General features: G+C 48.9%; 1 protein-coding gene across 50 annotated transcripts in view; it reads right to left on the bottom strand.

Annotated features, from left to right (window-relative positions):
• The window catches only part of nrxn1a (neurexin 1a), a 2342145-nt gene that overhangs the window by 83981 nt on the left and 2239154 nt on the right, over window positions 1–19010 (bottom strand). Inside the window, exon 1 of one of the 50 annotated variants that reach the window (XM_038810564.1) lies at window positions 7221–7398. The exons of the other annotated variants lie outside the window; for them this stretch is intronic. Coding sequence (XP_038666492.1) covers window positions 7221–7253 — 33 coding nt within the window. The 5' untranslated portion in view covers window positions 7254–7398. Of the gene's footprint in view, window positions 1–7220; window positions 7399–19010 lie in introns of those variants that run through there. 50 annotated transcript variants of the gene reach the window in all.

The following is a 19010-nucleotide window of genomic DNA, read 5'->3' as shown; positions in this document are numbered from 1 at the left end:
TCACAGGGTAAAAGTCCTGGAACTCCCTTCCAAACAGCACTGTCAGTATCTCTACACCACATGAACTGCATTGGTTCAAGAAGGTAGCTCACAACCACTGTCTGAAGGGGAATTAGGGATGGACAATGAATGGCCTTGCCAGCTACATCAACATTCTGTGAAAGAATACATGAAATAAAACTCACAGCTATGTTTTCTGTTTTGTAGCAGCTTGCTATCCATTCTGCTAATTTTCACTTGATTCTACATGTTCTGACCTTAATCATGAGCCTGCTGTGCAGTTATTGAAATTAAGAGGTGAGCATTCGACCCCTGAATCAAATAAATATGTTTTACAACATAAGAAAGATACAAAGCTGGACCTCTCTCCTTTATTAACTGGCCCCTTGTTAACCATCAGTACTGTGCCTTCCAGTCTCTGTTGCCATATTCTGTACTTCCCCCTCAGTTTGGCATTTGTGTCAATACCAGATTGGATATGATTGCAAACAAAGCTCAAAACATTGTGGATTTAAAACCAAAGAATATTGCTGGCTTGATTTGATTAATACTGTTTTACGTTAATATCCCATTTAGTTTTCTCCAAGTCATCCAACAATCAATGACCAGACTGGCAACTTGTACCTTCATGCAGTGCCTGATTGGCCTTTTCAAAACACATTGGAATAGCAGGAATTCAGCTGCTGTCTGATTTAATTGCATAAGACTGATGGCAATGGCAAACAAGTGGTTAGCTAATGGTAACGTCCATCTCGATGTGTACCTTTCGTGTATAACATATCCACTTGATTCTCCCCTCTTAATTTCAGTGAGGTACCACATGGTGGACTCAAGACTAAAGTCAAAACATGTAGGATCAGAGGGCAAGTAGCAGAATGGATATCAAGTTGACTACAGAAAGCATGTATAACAGGTTAAAGCCACATTGGAGAATACTTCACTGTTCTTCAGTGCCTCTCACTGAGGAAACAGTGGAAATGATGACCTCATTCCATGGGGAACCCTGGGCAGGATTCTCCATAGCCCGACGGCGATATCGTAATCGGTGATCGGGCGGAAAATCCCTGTTTATGGATGCTCCGTCCCCTCCAAATCAGGGAGCCTGTTTTCGGATGCTTCGCCCCCTCCAAAATGGCGCCATCGAGGAGTTTTCGGATGCTCCGCCACCAATGGGTCGAGTTCCTGATGGCGCTGGACACGTGTGCTCTCAGTTTTCGCGAAACTGGCGTGGCGGCTGCGGATTGTATCCAGCGCCGCCACAGCCAGGGGTGAGCCATGCCACTGGCTGAGGGGAATTCGGAGAGGGCTGAGGGGACAGGTGGGGTTGGCCCGGGATGGCGAGGGGGTGTGCAGGGGGTCACTAACTGGCAGGTCGGGTCCGCGCGTGGCCGGCGCCATGTTGTACGGCACGACCGTTGCAGGTTGTCGCCATGCGCATGCGTGACCACGGACCCGGCAATTCTCCAGCCATTTATTTCATGGAGATAATGTGTTTTACGTGGCACGGCTGCTAGCCCCTCACCAGTCGGTGGGTCGGTGCTTGTCCATTTTTTTCATCGTAAAACTAGACACTTCCTCCGAACATAGCCTCAAAATCAGAGAATCCGGCCCCATGTGTTATGACATATTGGGCTGGATTCTCTGCTGCGCGACACAGGAAGCGAGAATCACAATTGGGTGGAGAATCTTGCACAATTGAAACAATTTGTTTTGCGCCTGCCGCCAATTCGGACATCATGCTCTAATCCCTCACTGAAATCAAAGTTTGTACCCTGCGTTGACGGGTGCATGCAAAACCGTCATTTGCATTGATTTTTATAAACTCAGGTAGATGTCCCGCGGGCACGAATTGGTGCATATTTACAAGCAAGGCCTGGGTGCTATGGCTGTTGAGGGGGAATGGGAGGTAAGAAAACTCATAAAAACTCCAACATTGCTTGCTAGGGGACACCTGCCTGAGCTGGAGGGAGTAGCAAGGAACGACTTGGTGCTATGTCTGTGGTCTCGGGATCAAGGTGGCCATTGTTCCAGTATGTGTTTTAAACACGCCCCTTTGGTGCTACCTTGGCTGTTCTGTAAATGTTCACAGAGCCTCTAGTCAACTGGGAGCCCACCCAGATCATCTCTCTGGAAACCGTCAGACTACAGCTGACCCACCAATGGGATGGGTGTGGCCAAGTTCAATCAGTGGCACACCAGGTGTTGGCACTTCTCAGTGCACTCACCAGATGTGCAGCCCCACTGAAGGGGAAGCATGGGAATAGCAGAGCTCACCCCAAACAAAGGAGACATGCACCGTGGCCTTTGGCACCCTCCCTGATACACTGCCCTCTCAGGGCAGAGGCCTCACCAGTGACTCTATCAGCTAGCCCATCCCTCAGGATGACAAGCTGTCTCCAAGCCTTGCTTGTACTCCATGCCTCTGCTCCCATCCCTCCTCTCCCCGGTCAGGTTGTCACAACTTGTGTGTTACACCTTGGACCCACATCAGACGGCAGCTACGCCTCCAGCAGACGCACACTCTCTGCTTTACCCCCATCTGCAAGATCTGCCCACACACAAACCTTTAAGCATGGAGGCGATTGGTGACACACAGTGACCTTTTCCACCACAGGTGCCATCCTGTTGGTGGGATAATACACGGCCCACCAAGTGAATAAACCCACAGTAGACCCCACTGGAGAGACTGAACAGGGGCCGCCGAGCCTATATCTGACACGGGTTGTGGCAGCCACAGGTACTCCTGTTGACTGGGATGGGGGGGGGATGAGGATAGAGGCTCCCCACATCACAGTCTTGGTGCCACTCACTGATGGGGACAGGGATGCAGAGCGGACGGCAACATATCGAGGGGTTGGGTGAGGGTGGGGAAGGGGTGTCATGGGGGAGGTGTTGAGGGTGGCGCAGCAGTACAACTCAGGGTGTCTATGTAACCTGATGGCTTTGCATAGGCAAAAGAACCCTCATCTTGCTGATATTTCTTCTCTTTTCTGCCCTCCTGCAGAGAATGAATTTTGGAGTACAGCCAACTGAGCTTGCCATCGACCTGGGCACAGCTGCCGTTGTGGATGCATGAAAACTGGGGGAGCAGGGCCAACTCAGGGAAGACCCTGGACAAGAGGAGTCTGCAGCAGAAGAGCAGAGGCCAATCGGTGAAGCTCGAATGCTGGCCATTCATTACACTGAGGAAGAGGGGCTGAGGGACCCTCTCATGTTGCGTTCAGGCTGGGGGGAGGTCGGGGGTTTTTTTTGTGGACCTTGGAGATCGGTGCCCCGATCTCTCGCTACAACAGGGAATTCTGGCGAGCAGAGCTCCGCGTTATAAAAAACGGGGCTATGTGCAACCTTGGCCCGCATTCCCCATTCAGGCCCCTTTTTCAACACGAGTAGCGTTGAATGGGGAGGAGTGTTGCGAGTGCCAGGAAACACGCGGTGAAACAAGATCACTAGGGAACTTTGTTCCCTTTTGGGAAGATGGCGGACTTTGTCTCTGAAACAGAGAATCCTAGCTTCATGTCACTCCATGCTACAACACTTGCATAGAGGTCAGCACATCACCAGATTGCCACTCCCTAAATCACATTGTTAAGAATTAATTAGGTGGTGCCACGGCAGTTGAGCTTGACTACTGTTCTCTTGTCCACTTGTGTTAACATTAAAGGTTTTTGATGAGTAACTGTTTCTTAATGGCACTATGGACAACACCTTTTATCACCTCACTGACGATCAAGAGTAAACAGTAGGGGCTGTAATTGGCCGGGTTGGCTTTGCTCTGCTTTTGTGGACAGGACAGACCTGGACAATTTTCTTCAATGCCGGGTAGATGCTAGTATTATAGCTGTAATGGAAAAGCTTAGAGCTAAAAGTGAAATAACATAATGCAAAGGGCATATGAGTCTAATTTACTACCCTTCCAACTGAACTGCCTCTTTCACCTCAGGACAAAGCTTTATGGAAGCTGGCACGAGGGAGAAACAAATGCCATCTGTGTCAGAAACTGCAGGTGTTAATTTAACTCCATCAGCTACAGTTAAAATATACTTTCTCTTTAATTCTAGGGCAAAATCAGTACTCTATATCTTCTGTTATTCTTTCTTGTGAATGTTGTTGGCACAGCCAACATTTATTACCTATCTCTTGAGAATTTCCCTTGAGAAGGTGGGGGTGAGCCACATTCGTGAACAGCTGCAGTCCAGGTGGTGTAGGTACGCCCCTGGTGCTGTTAGGAAGGTAGTTCCAGGATTTTGACCCAGGATTTTGTATCACAAGATAAAGAAATAAATCTGTGGTCTGTTTCAATCCCGACAGTCATACCTTAGTTATTACAGATCAGGGGCGAAATTCTCCGACCCCCAGCAGGGTCGGAGAATCGCCTGGGGCCGCCTAAAATCCCGCCCCCGCCGTGGCAGAGATTCTCCGCCACCCGGGAAGTGGAAGTGGCGGGAATCTCGCCACCCCGATCAGCGAGGCCCCTGCGGTGATTCTCCAGCCCGGTTGGTCCGAAGTCACGCCGCTGGGAGGCCTCTCCCGCCGCCGCGGTTTGAAGCACCTCTGTAACGGCGGGATCAGCGGCGCGAGCGGGCCCCAGGGTCCTGGGGGGGACGGCGATCGAACCCTGGGGGGTAGCCTCCGCCATGGCGGAAGCGGAAGAGAAACCCACATCGCGCATGCGCTGGTGGTGACGTCAGCGGCATCTGGCCGCTGACGTCACTGCTGGCGCAAGCGCCGACCAGCGAAAGCCTTTCGGCCAGCCCCGCTGCCGGGGGCGCCGGTTTTTTGCGCCAGTCTTCTGGTGCCAACCGCTCCGGCGCGGGGCTGGCCCCCAAAGGTGGGGAGAATTCCCCCCTTTGGGGAGGCCCGACCCCTGAGTGGTTGGCGCCACTCCCCTATGCCGGGACCCTCCGTCACGCCGGGTAGGGGAGAATCCAGCCCCAGATCTTTAGGCTGGATTTAATGTTAGTGACAAATGTCCCATCCACCAGTTGAAGGACCTGTGGGAAACTCGTGTTGCTTCTGCGGGCTAGACCAACCAAACTACTTATTTCGGACATTTACCTGGCCAGTGTTGAATCTTCCCTGTGCTTTAGCATCCTCACGGCAACCCAATTCTATACCCTTCCCCATCCTCCAACACCCCCTGAGACGTGCTGACTAAAAAAGAGGCCGGCAGCTCTCCATTGCCTGCATACCACTGGGTGGTTGTTCCTGGTAATATTACAGGGACTTCGCCAGGGATCACTGTTGAATGCCTGGACTTGGTGAGTGAGACACCTATTGGGATCATGGGGAGGGGTGTTGTGGAAAGTGGGTCGAGGGGGGGGGGCAGAGTAAGGGAAAGTAGGTGGCTTTCAGTGGTTTTCCCCATTTCTAATGTTGGGTCCCTCCTTTGGACACTGAGGGCCTGATAACGAGGGACCCTCCAAAGTAGGTGACTAGAAAACTTAACAGGGTTTGCTGGGTGAGCTTTGAGAGGCATGGGAAAGTTGTGTGTCTGCCATGCATTCCTTGATCTACCACAAAATTCTAATAGACTTAGGGATAATAGGTGCCACTTGGTTCACTAATGTGCCTAATTGACATCCCACCATGAGCAGACAGGTTTCTTGCATCTCCCCTCCCCACCTCTTACTTAATCACAGGAGGTTTTCCTGCTCTTGAGAGACTGGCCCGTTAATCTCTCCCCTAATATATGGACCCGGCTTCCATGATTCCCACCACAACAGGTTTGATTAAATTTGACCCACGGGTCACATCAAATCAGCAGTGACCACCTGAGATATCACTTCATGAGTTTTTCCACATTCTAACTTAGATGAACATCAAAGCCCATTGCAGCAGTGAAATGTCTTCATTCTCAGAAACCCAGACATTGCCTTTAAATTATCAAGTTGAACAGTCTCGCTTGGGTCCTTTTAGAAATGCCTGGCCGCAGTAAAAGAGCAGTTGCCCTGGCAACCAGAAAGCACATTAAGAAGAATAACGACACAGCATCAATTCCCAGAGCAGAAAGAAAACCATCTTGCAATATTTTCAGACCCCTTTAGTATGAGTTTGTATTGAGCCTGAAATCAACTTATGAAACCCAAATAATATACATCTATTCACTGTCTGGCTGTATTCATAAAGCACCAAAGAAGATAGCTACCCATGTCAAAAATATTAAAAAAAACACCTATAGAATTTATACTCATGGAAAATTATGAAGCTCAAATGTAACCATTTTATTTGTCAATTAACACTCAATTATTATTATTGATTATTTTGCAATAGCTGGTCACATGCTTCTGAGTCCAGAACAAAGCCTGCTTACTGTCTTTGTTGATACAAAAACCCCCAATAGATAAATAATCCAGCTTGTCACCTGACATTCAAAATTCAAAGTTGCCACTCATGATTACTATAGTCAGATCCTAAGATTGGCATTATCAGTCGATCAAAACGTCACACTGCAGTACATATTCAACACACTGCAGTAATTACAGTTTAAATGCGTGCATGATTACTACTTTGTTTTTCATGCATCAAGTCCAATTCGGGGAAAGCAAAATATAAACTAGACGCTTATAGTTAACCGAAAGAACATCCCAAAAATCCCTAGCAATGAAATGTTATCAGCATTCACCGTTACATTTTTGTTTCACAAGCATAATCCTGTCGATAAAAAGATACATGCACAACATGCCAGTTACTATCACACAATAATGCTGGTAATATAATGGTGAGCCTGCATATGTCAAAGACACGCTTGCAAGTAACTCTATACAGACTACAGGCTGCCACTTCCCTTCAACCAGTACATTTCTTTACCCCCTGTTAAGCTTTTATGTGCTTTATTGATGGGGATGAAGATGCTGCCCCTTGCACAACTAAACACCACAAAATTAAGAGGATTAATAAATTCATTACGGCAATAGGTGGGTTAATACAAGCTGCAGGCTTCTCATGCATGTGCACAGCACTTCTTCCGACAACCAAGAAACGACTTTGTCTAAATTTCTGACATTCAGTCCCTTAACCACTCGAGGTATTGGCACTGTATCTGTCATCAGAACATGGTTGCCACTGTCTAAAAGATTAATGTAGGTCAGATTCACCTCCATGCATAACCTTTAGACAAACATGCCATGTTAATCTCTGCAATGCTCAAATGTGCAGCTGAGTAGCGTGCACATTGCAGTGGCAAGGTTGTGCTCTGCAATGACTGTGATGGAAAGAGCTACCTGAAAGGTTTCACAGTGCCATTTCATTTCCATGCTGCTCTGTCCTGTCTGGCTACCAAGTGACCGCTGCGCGCATAAAGCTTTCTTTAATTCTTAATGGAAATCCTTGAAAATTTAGTCCATCCTCTGAAATCAATACTTCTGACAGGAGAGCTCCCTGACTCAGTGGGAGATCAAAATGATAAATTGCCTCCGCATCAGCCTGGCCTATCAGTGCCCCGCACACAGATGGGCGAGGGGAAGACACAAAGCAGCTTCATCAGTCACGTGTCATCCAATGACCAATGTTTGTCAGCGGCTGCTGTAGGAAGGATTGCAGCAGTTTATTCTGCATATGAAATGTGTTGCACAGCACCACCAACTAATCCTCCAATAAACCCCCGAAAAAAACATTTGGAGTTCCGAACTCAGATGTCGGAAGGAGAAAAACCGATGTTCAGCATTGAAACAAGAAAGGCACAATTTACTCCAATATAATCGCTGGCAGAAAAGAATCTGAAGCCGAGCGAGTACAGTTAAAGCAAATGCAGCTCAGTAGGACTTGCCACTTTCCTCTACCTTCTTTCGATCCTTAAATTATTGAAAAATTGAAATCTCAAGCCTAAATTAGTCAGTTAAAGCAGAAGTTGATGATTAACGTAATGCGTTCGCAGCATCCTCTGAGACAGTGGACAGAATTGAACATATAAATTATTAAAAGGTGGAGGTACTAATATGGGAATGTGCTGCTCCAGAAATATAACAGATAAATGGATCTTAGGCACACATTTTAAAATAATTTTATGCTCTGTCTTGCTATTCGAGCACATATGACCAAGACCACAGTGCATTCTATCGATAGGAACAATACACCAGCAGGAATGTGGCCCATTTAGTCAAACTGCACATTTTATTTTGTTGATCCTCTACTAAAAATAAAACCATAAAAGCATGAAATCCATTCTATGGATTCTATGGGAACAGTTTGTGTGTTGCACAAATGCTGAAGCATTGCAGTTAGTCAGGCTTTGAATTCTTGCAGAAATGAAGGGGGCTCTAAAATATACACTGGAGAAGATACTCCGCCCATGTTGTGTCTGACGCATATCCCACTATCCCCAGAGAACAGCGGGATTTACACTGGACGTTGGACGGAGTGCAATACTCCTGGCTGGCGGCACCAGATGTAATCTAATTCATTCCCCCACTCAATGTGAACCACATTAGCATATTTAATAAGCATTTAAATATCCTCAGCCCGTTTCAATCCAGAGTCTTCCAGCTCCCAGGATTCTTCGACCCTGCTCATGCAGTGTGAGGCCAGCGGGAATCAATACTGGTATCCATCAATGGACACCAGGAACTGGATTCTCTGCCGTTTGCCATCAGTAGCAGAGTTCCTGATGTGGTGGAGAATCTAGTGTCAGCCAAAAAATGGGATTGGTGGGAGGATGCAAATGGATCAATTTGACCCATTTATATCCTGTTAACCAGGGGCTGGTTTAGCACAGGGCTAAAGAGCTGGCTTTTAAAGCAGACCAAGGCAGGCTAGCAGCATGGTTCAATTCCCGTACCAGCCTCCCCAAACAGGCGCTGGAATGTGGCGACTAGGGGCTTTTCACAGTAACTTCATTTGAAGCCCACTTGTGACAATAAGCGATTTTCATTTTTTAAGAGGCTGGGCACCGGATTCTCAAAGTCCGCATGAATCTCCAATCCTCTGGGCAGGAATCCAGGTGGGTGAGAATTGGTGCAGATTGAGGTGGCACAGTGGTTAGCACTGCTGCCTCACGGCGGCGAGGTCTCAGGTTCGATCCCGACTCTGGCTCATTGTCCGTGTGAAGTTTGCACATTCTTTCGCCCCCACAACCCAAAGATGTGCAGGGTAGATGGATTGGCTACGCTAAATTGCCCCTTGATTGGAAAAAATGAATTGGGTACTCTAAATTTATTTTAATATAAAGAATTGGTGCAGGTATTTCCCAGCATGGACCTGATGCAGTGGACCTCACAGTGGGACAAGGGGATGACTCTTTATGGGAGTTTCCCCTAAAATCCAATATAGGGCCACCGTCCCCACCACAATGCCCACCCCACCCCCACCAAAGCCCCCCATCACACCCCTGCCAGAGACCCCCCCATAAGAGAGACTCGCACCAGACATCTCCCCATTACAGAGACTCCATCAGAAACCCCCCCATACGAGAAAATCCTGCCTTGAGGCGCCCCCCCCCCCCCCCATGTGGTAAACACCATGTTTGGAAGCTCCCATTAGAGAGACCCCTGCCTGGATGCCGCCATAAGAGAAACCTCTGCTTGGAACCCCCATTACGGAGAGCCCTGCCTGGAGGCCTCCATAAGAGAGACTCCTGCCTGGAACCCCCATTTCAGAGACCACTGCCTGGAAGCTAGAGAGCCAGTTCAGACAGAGTCAGTGAAAACAAAATCACTGCTTTATTTATTTATTCTTTTCCAATTAAGGGGCAATTTAGCGTGGCTAATCCACCTGCCCTGCACATCTTTGGGTTGTGGGGTGAGACTCACGCAGACACGGGAAGAATGAGCAAAGTCCACATGGACAGTGATCTGGCGCCAGGATTGAACTTGGGTCCTTGGTGCTGTGAGACAGCAGTATTAACCACTGCGCCACCCTGCCACCCAAAATCATTGCTTCATAATTCACGTGTACAATATGCCTGCTGGCTCAGGCAGAGGAAGTAGCACCTGTAAATTCTTAAAAGAGAAAACCACATCAGCTGGGCTGAAACCCCCCAGATCTTTGAACTGCAATGTATTAATTCGTATCTATGTGAAATTGATTTTACCAGCTGTGACTGACAGCTTCCATACACAGCCAGCCATCTGGATTGTTTAATTTAACTTCCCTTCAGGCTTGAGTGGATTTCCAGTAGTCAGAACTGAAACTAATAGTCTTCATAAACATATAGCTATGATTGACAGCTCTTCAACCCACATCAAAGGCAGTTAAAGTGTTTTCTGCAGAGAAAATGGAAGTGAGAGCACTTAACTGTCCTTCATGTGGTTCAAGAGCTTTCAATCATGGCTGGATGTTTGTAAACATTGCGGTTAATTTCACAACAAACTATTGAAATCCACTCAAGCGGAAAGAGAAATGGGATTGAACAAACCAGACAACAGGCTGTGTGTGGACGCTGTCAATCACAGCCTATAAAATCAATTTCACATAGATATGAATGAAAGCATTGCAGATCACCGATCTGATGGGGTTTAAACCAAGCTGCTGTGGATTTCTCGTTCGTGGAATTTACAGATTCAGCTTCCTCTACCTGAGCCAGCACGTGTTGCACAGGCGAACTTTAAAGCAGGGATTTTTTCACTGTCTCTGTCTGGCTTCCAGGCAGGGGTCTCTTTGATGGGGATCGCTGGTGGGAGTGTCCCTGGTGGGGAGGGGGGTGGGATCACCCTTTCACTGTGGGGGTGGGTGACCCAGAAAGCCTCATGGAATTATGTTGTGCAGGAAAGGAGGGAATCAGCCACTGGACTTCACTATTGGGCCATCTGCTCAAAATGGCATCCAATAGCGGGATTAGCGAGGGATCGTTACCATGCATAAATCTTCATGACAAGGGACAGTGAATCATCTATTCGATCTGCATTCCCAGCAGATCAATGGTGGCTCATCTCTGGTGGGAGAATATAATTTCTCAAACACATTCTGGCCCAGACATGATGACTACGCCGGGATGCTCAGAGGTCATTGGATCACCCAGGTGGTCAGGGATAGTGCAGTGTACTACGCTACCAGGGTGCCATGGGGGATTGCCAGGGTGCCAAGGGACAATGTCAGGGTTTTAAGGCACACTGCCAAGGGGTGTGGCTTAAAGGCGGGTGATTTGGGGGGGGGGGCATGAAAGCGGGAGGATTGTTGGAGGTGGGATGAGGAAAGGGGGTCATGAAGGGGAATATGAAACGGAGGGCATTTGATGACCTGATAGCGGCGTGTCTCTCACCTGGGGGGAAGGTCCCACTGCCAGTGATCCTTATGGGGGGAGGTGCATACAATAGAAGCACAGGGGGTGGGATACTCTGATCCTGAGGCTAAGTGTTGACGCTGTTGTAAACGCCGTTGCGTTTCACGACGGCGTCAACATGCCCTCAGGAGCAGCGATTCTGACTCCTACAGGGGGCCAGCACGGCACTGGAGCGATCCGATGCTGGCGTGAGATAAGTGCCGCGGGTGTGCGAATGTGCACTGAGACCGGTGCCAATGCGTGCATGCACAGTGGCTCCCTTCTCCGTGCCGGCACCAACGCAACATGGAGTAGGGCTACAGGGTCCGGCGCAGAGCAAAAGAGGCCCCAAGCCTGAGAGGCCGGCCCCCCAATCGGTCGGCCCCAATCACAGGCCAGGCCACAGTGGAGGCCCCCGGACCCCCCCCCCACAACCAGGTCGCCCCCGGATGGATGCACGCCGAGGTCCCACCAGGTAAGACCACACGTGGATTCTTTTGTGCGACCGCTTGGCCCATCCCGGGCGGAGAATCGTAGAGCGGCCCCCAACCAGAGCTGCGCCGACATATCTGCTGTTGCACAACACAAGGTTGACAGGACTTATTTTTCGATGACATAGTGTTACAAATGGTGAAACAGTTTCAAAAATGGAAAATCAGTCAGCAGAAATAGCTGACTCATACCTCAAGCATTTTTAACCAACATCATGATGGTTAATTCTTTATAATAATCCAATTAATGCACTCAGAGGTCCAAATGGGCACGGGGGTACACACCATGCTAACGTGTCCGTCTTTCACCTCCTGCAGACAATGGACTTCGGAATCCAACCAGGAATGGTGGCCTTCAGCCTCGTTGCCGCAGCCCTGCGGGATGCACTGAGGCTGTACGAGATATAGCTGGAGCTGGTCAAGGGGGACCCTGCAACAAGGAAGCCTGCCCCAGGGGAACAGGGGGGCAGCCCGTGAGGATGGTGAGCAGGTCGCCCAACAGGCCGAGGAGGAGGTGGGCAGGAGGCACCACATCAGGCCTCGTGTGTCCCGGCAGAGCCTGTCTTTCGAGGACCAGCCGGACCGAGCAGGCCGTCGGAGACTCAGGCTGGGCAGCGGGACAGTGCAACAGGGTATCTGCACCACAGAAGCATGGGGGAGGACATCTGCTCCTGGTAGCCATCAAGGTGACGATCACCCTGAACCTTTACGCCACGGGGTCCTTCCAAGCGCTGAATGGGGACCTGTCCGGAATATCACAGACCTCGGTGCACAGGTTCATCCGCGCCATCACAGAGGCCCTATATGGGCAGCACGGTAGCATAGTGGTTAGCACTGTGGCTTCACAGCACCAGGGTCCCAGGTTCGATTCCCAACTGGGTCACTGTCTGTGTGGAGTCTGTACGTTCTCCCTGTGGCTGCGTGTGTTTCCTCTGGGTGCTCCGGTTTCCTCCCAATAGTTCCGAAATAACATGCTGTTATGGACATTCTGAATTCTCCCTCTGGGTACCCGAACAGGTGATAAGGGGCTTTTCACAGGAACTTCATTGCAGTGTTAATGTAAGCCTACTCGTGACAATAAAAGATAATTATTATTATTTAGATTACAAGGAATGGTGACATTAATGCTCTCCTTTTCTTTCCTTCCGCTCTTGTTACCTTAAATTTTAGGGTTTTTTCCCTTCTTTTCTCCATAGATTTCCCATTGCTTGCCTAGCTGTTGGTCCTTTTGCTTTCTCTCGCCAGAAGCTGCTATACTTCTTCAAGGATTTCACACTCGTTTGAGGTTAGAGTGATTGCAAAGCATTGAGCCAGAATTGAGCTTCACATTACATTTAATTTTGCTGGACTTGACATGGAATTAGGTGATGTCGATGCTGGATGCCCAAAATGGAAAGTCCCTGCACTGAATTCAATGACCTTGCTACATGCAAAATGGTGCTGATTAAGCTTTCTATTTTATTTCACTGCTAACACAGCACCACCATTATTGTTCATCTCTAGGAAGCTCAGGTGCAATACAAACTGGATCGAATGTATTCTAATGAGTTGGACAAAAGATTTCAGTTTCCAAGATGTGTATCTTAGCACTGTCAGACAATACTGCATCGGTGCATACAGAATAATAATTATTTTATTCTATCAAATGCAATAATTCCATCCACATGCCCATAGCCTACTTTATTTTCACACATCCCCCCAAGTGTTTGACTTTGGTTAAGCACGCAGCATTATGAACTACTGATCACATAAACTGAATATGATTTGTATGACAGCACACTGGGAAGTAGTTTTACGTGAACTGAAGCTCTTCAATTTGCTGTGCATGTTGGGAAATTAAAGATAAACAACAGGAAGGCTTGGACTGAATGTTATTATGCAAGTTGGATCAGCATGGAAAATGTGCCACTCAATATTTACTGCTCAACATCATTGCAATTGAATTTCAAACATACACCAGACAAGATGTAAGTTTGCATGATCGTACCAATTTAGCCATTTTCTCATCCAACATTATTTTTCTTCGTGCAAAGTATGCAGAAAGGCTGTTGTATATTATTCATACTGAAGTATTTGCGTATTGGAGTATGATAACAATTACGTCGAAGTACAGGTGTAAATATTTATTTCAAAAATGCATGCGCCCAATAGCCCACTGTCACTCATTGCACAGATCACAGTGCACAATGTGCAGTTCCCGATGCTCAGAAACCCATCCAAGTTCACTTTGCAGCATTGATTTCAAAGTACTAGCATAGTCAGCAAAATAACTACATGCAAATTTGAATGAGGGGAACAATGACAAAATTGCTAGGAATGGGCAATTTTGACTTTGAGGAAAGATTGGGTAGGTTAAGGTTATTTTCTCCAGAGCAGAGGAGACTAACAGGAGATTCAATTGAGCTGTATAAAATTATGAGGAGCCTAGATAGAGTAGATAAGCAAGATCTATTACCCTTAGTAGTGAGATCAATAAATAAGGGGCAAAGATTTAAAGTGGTAGAAGGATTAGAAGAGAGTTGAAGGGAAAGTTTTCTAGTTTTCACCCAGATAGTGACTGACTCACCGTGAAGGATCATACTGGATTTGAAATGTTGATTCAGTTTCTCTCTCCACAGATGCTGCCAGACCTGCTGGTGTGTTTCCAGCATTTTTCTGTTTTTATTAGGGACTGTAGGTATCTTGCTTTTAGTGAAAGACAGGTGGTCATCACTCCACATCAATCATGGGGCAAGGCAAGGAGACAGGTCTCCATAAATTACCACAGTCGGTACAGGGATTGAACATATGCTGTTGGCATAATTGTGCATTGCATTCTCACTATTTAGCAAACTGAGCTAACAGACGGCCACATTGGAGTCAGAAGTGCTGCAATTTTGATGCAGTATGTGAATTCACAGTAAATAAGGAGAGGAAACTGGACTGCAAATTGCTGTTATAACAAACATTCATATATTGTTTTGTAGCTGTTACCACTGGAGGTCCAACAAGTCCCAGAAGCAAGAACCTGGTGAACGTGTTAGTGAAATTTAGAAGGGGACTAATATAAAACAATGACAAAAAAATTAATATCCTTAATTTACAGTGCCACATTGCATGTTATTGAAGCATAATCCAGAAATAGATTTCAGACAGTTGAGGGGATGTTTAATGAGGAGTGAATCTAGACTATAAAATGAACGGCAGGGGAAGTGAAATGACGCAGATAAAGAAGTCTTATATTGATTCTATGCAGAGCCAACATAAGCCAGCTTCCCTGGAATACAGTTGATTCAGCTGAAGTATATAACTAATTTGATCTGTCAATAAAAACAGTTAAATCACTTTCCAGTCACCCATAAATTCATTCCTCTAACCCAGATACTTTCAACTCGTAAACCTGTTAACATTTTTCACACTGACATTTCAAATTATACATAATGGGCGGGCTTCTCCATCCCGAGATTCCTGGATCGCCTTCAAAGAATCGGGCGTTGGACAAAATCGGGATCGAGGTTATGCAATACTCCGACTTCCCCACTGGTGGTGGAAACAAGGTCCGCAACTGCGGGGAGCGGGGGGGGGGGGGGGGGGAATGAATGCAAACATGTTTTAATGACCAGAACCCTATGCTCTGGCCCCCCATAATTCTCCAGTCCATGGGCCGGGAAATCCTATGACAGGTGTCCAGGGGGATGGTCAGCTTGAGGGTAGAGGGTGCACCCAGATAACTGGGGATGGGGGGGGTTCTTCATGATGTGTGGGAGAACACGGGCAGGATTCACTGTCGGCCGACGGTGAAATCGCGAAACGCGATTGGGTGAAGAATACCTCCAATGCCAAAATCGCAGTAGGTGCCGGTTTGATGCTCTGGCACCGCGAAAATGGGGTAAATGCGTCACTCGCCGGTGCCATTTAAGCACCGTTGGCATATCATTAGCAGGCCTGACCCTCTATTCTCTGGGGCCTCCGCGATTCACTGCCGCCTATGGGTCGAGATCCCGGTGGCGTGGTTCACAAGTGGACTCAGCGATCAGGAACCCGGCGTGGCAGCTGCAGCCTGTGTCTAGCACTGCCACAGTCGTCCGTGAGTCCTGCTACTTCCACGAGGGCTGAGGGAGCTGGGGGGGGGGGGGGGGGGGGGGGCTGGCCAAATACTTCAGATCAGATCCGTGCACGGCCGGCGCCATGTTTTATGGCGCGACCGCTGCAGGTCGTCGCCGTGCGCATGCGTGGCCACGGACCCAGCCATTTTCCAGCCGTTTTTGCATTAATGCATAAATCGGCAATGTGCTTGTGTTCATGTATGTTGAAGTTGAGTATGTTTAAACATCCAAGGCGCGATTCTCCGCAAATACGGCGAGTCGTAAAGGCTGCCGTGAAACTGGCCGTGTTTCACGGCAGCCTCCGCGCCCCCTCCCAGGATTCTCCCCCCCCGGGCGGGGCTAGCAGCGGGGCCCCGTGAAGCACGGCATCGCGGGCTTAGCGACCGTCGCTAAGTCCGCGCACCAAGCGTCACGCCGGCTGACGCGCACGATTATGTCAGCCGCGCATGCGCGGATGACATCATCACGCAGACGTGTCAAACCCGCGCATGCACGGACCGTCATGCCCCTCAGCCGCCCCGCAGACTGATCCTGCGGGGCGGCGGAAGAACAAATAGTGCACGGATATCGGACCCGCTGCCCGCGATTGCAGGCCCATGCCACCCTTGGCACGGCCGTGGTGCGGCTGTGCCAATCGGTGCCATGGTTATCCGGGACGGGCACTTTGCGGCCGTTTTCACGAACGGTGAGAGCAGGTGTGATTGCGTTCGTGAAAACGGCCGTAAAGGCCTGGGAACTCGGCCCATCGGCCTGGGGAGAATCGCTGTTCGCCGTTAAAAACGGCGAGCAGCGATTTGTGTCGTGGGGCGGCCGTGGGGGGGGGGGGGGGAGAATTACGGGATGGCGTAAAAATTGTCGGGAAGGCCCTCCCGCTATTCTCCGACCCGTCATGGGCAGCGGAGAATCGCGCCAGTTCCTTTTGAATTGCTTTATGACCAAGTGCAAAGTGCCAACTATCAGCGCTCATAATATGGTTGTTGAAAAAGGTTTAACATGGTGGTACACCTTTTGTTCCAGTGATATACTCAGTCAATTATTATATAATAGATACAATTGCCTGTGCAACAATGCAAATTATGAATGTTTACATTTTCAAACAATGCATTTTCGGTGTTCCTAAAATTTGTGCACAAATGATCATAATTACTGATGAGTCACACCCAATTTAGTGTTCACCCAGTATGTGCAACCAGATCTTTGCATCACATCGGTGCAATGGAGAAATAAGATAATCAGGAAAATAAATGGGTTTCAATGCAAAACTGGATAATTCTTCAACACATTATGGGCGGGATTCTCCAAATGCCGACGGCAAAATCACATTTGGCAATTGGTTGAATCAGCGACGCCGCTGTTTTCGGATGCTCTGCCACCTCAAAAACGGCATAATCACCGAGTATGCCGCACGCCGTTGGGACGGCCTCAGAACATCACCTGAAGCCCTCCCCCGATGCTCCGCCCCCGATAGGATGACTTTCCGACGGCGTCAGTCGAGTGTCCTATCAGTTTACAGGGCCGCTAGCTGGCCGGGGTCTTGGGCTGGAGCTGTGGGGACTGATGTGGGGTTGTCTGGGAGTGGCGAGGGATGTTACACTGGGGCACTATCTGGGAGGCTGGGTCCGCGCGTGGCCGGTGCCATGTTCTGCTGGTTTCAACGGAAACGGCAGACTTAGCAGTACCAGAGAGGGGGAAGGGATGGGACTCGATTTGATTGATTGGCTGGTGGCCAATGAATTGGCCTAAATGGCTTACTCCACATGACGACTTGCGGTGATTGGATCCTATCCTAGTGGAATGCTTTTCAGAGTCCCAGGGAGGTTCACTTTTGATTCTGGCAGCACAGAGGCAAGGGTGCTATCTCTCTCTCTCCAGAAAACTTGTTGTGAATGCTGTATTTCTGAACTTGCAAAACAAAGAACAGAACCTGCTATATCTCTCCAGAGAAGCTGTGACTGCTGTACCTCTGAAACTACAGAGATCTTAGTGAAGGATTCTACAGAGAAGACCAGTGCAGGCTGCAAATGGAGATTCTGGGCAGGATTCTCCCCTACCCGGTGGGGTGGGCGGTCCCGGCGCCGAGGAGTGGTGTGAACCACTCCGGCGTTTGGCCGCTCGGAAGGTGCGGAATCCTCCACACCTTCAGGGGCTAGGCTGGCGCCGGCGGGGTTGGCATCAAAGGGCTTGGCGCTGTGCCAACTGGTGCTGTCCGACGCGAGTTAGCGCATGCGCGGGACCCCAGCGTCATCCAGCGCATGCGCAGGGGGGTTCGTCTCCGCACCAGCCATGACAGAGGTCCACCGCAGCAGGTGTGGAGGGAAAGAATGCCCCAACAGCACAGGCCCGCCCACGAATCGGTGGGCCCCGATCGTGGGCCAGGCACCGTGGGCCCCCCCCCCCCGGGGCCAAATCCCCCCATGCCCTCCCCCCCCCACCGAGGACCCTGGAGGCCAGGTCCCGCCGATAAGTACCTGGTCTAATTTATGCCGGTGGGACCGGCCTAAAACGGGTGGCCGCTCGGCCCATCGCGGGCCGGCAAATCGCTGGGGGGGGCCGCTGCCAGCTGCCGCCGATGGGCACGGCGCGATTCCCACCCCCGCCAAAACCCCGGCGCCAGAGAATCCCGCCCTTGAACCTGCAAGCTTACTGTGAAGAATGGTGTGCTAAAAACCATCATTTAAAATGATTTTTATCCCTTTCCACCCTTCTGTGTTTGTCTGACTTGTGTGTGTAGCGGATGGGGGAAGGTTAAAGTGGGGATTAAGAATGAGCTAATAGTTAACCAGTTGTATTTGCTGCATATTTCATTCTAATTCTTGTTATAAATAAACAGCATTGTGTTTCCATTTACAAATCTGGAGACTGTAATTATTGGGCAGCCAAGGGCCAAAGACTTTGGGTTTTTTTAAGAAGGTTGGTTAATTCACTTGTGTTGTGACTCAGTACAAGTGGGGCTGGAATTCACAACGCACTAGCCCAGGGTGTCATAACACAACAAATAAAGACAAATTAAATGAAATGTAATTGCCGTTTCTATCTTAAAATTTCCATTCACAAAATTGAAGTGCAATTAAGAAACCTTAACAAAAAGAAACACAATTACAAAATTACAAATACTATTTATTTAAGTATTTCAAAGGGGCAGCACGGTGTTGCAGTGTTTAGCACTGCTGCCTCACGGTGCCGAGGTCCCAGGTTCGATCCCGGTCCTGGGTCACCGTCCATGTGGACTTTGCACATTCTCCC

This window comes from Scyliorhinus canicula, chromosome 1 (genome assembly GCF_902713615.1).
Source record: "Scyliorhinus canicula chromosome 1, sScyCan1.1, whole genome shotgun sequence".
Classification (NCBI taxonomy): domain Eukaryota; kingdom Metazoa; phylum Chordata; class Chondrichthyes; order Carcharhiniformes; family Scyliorhinidae; genus Scyliorhinus; species Scyliorhinus canicula.
Note: the sequence above shows the minus strand (reverse complement) of the source record. Positions and strands in the feature narration are given on the sequence as shown.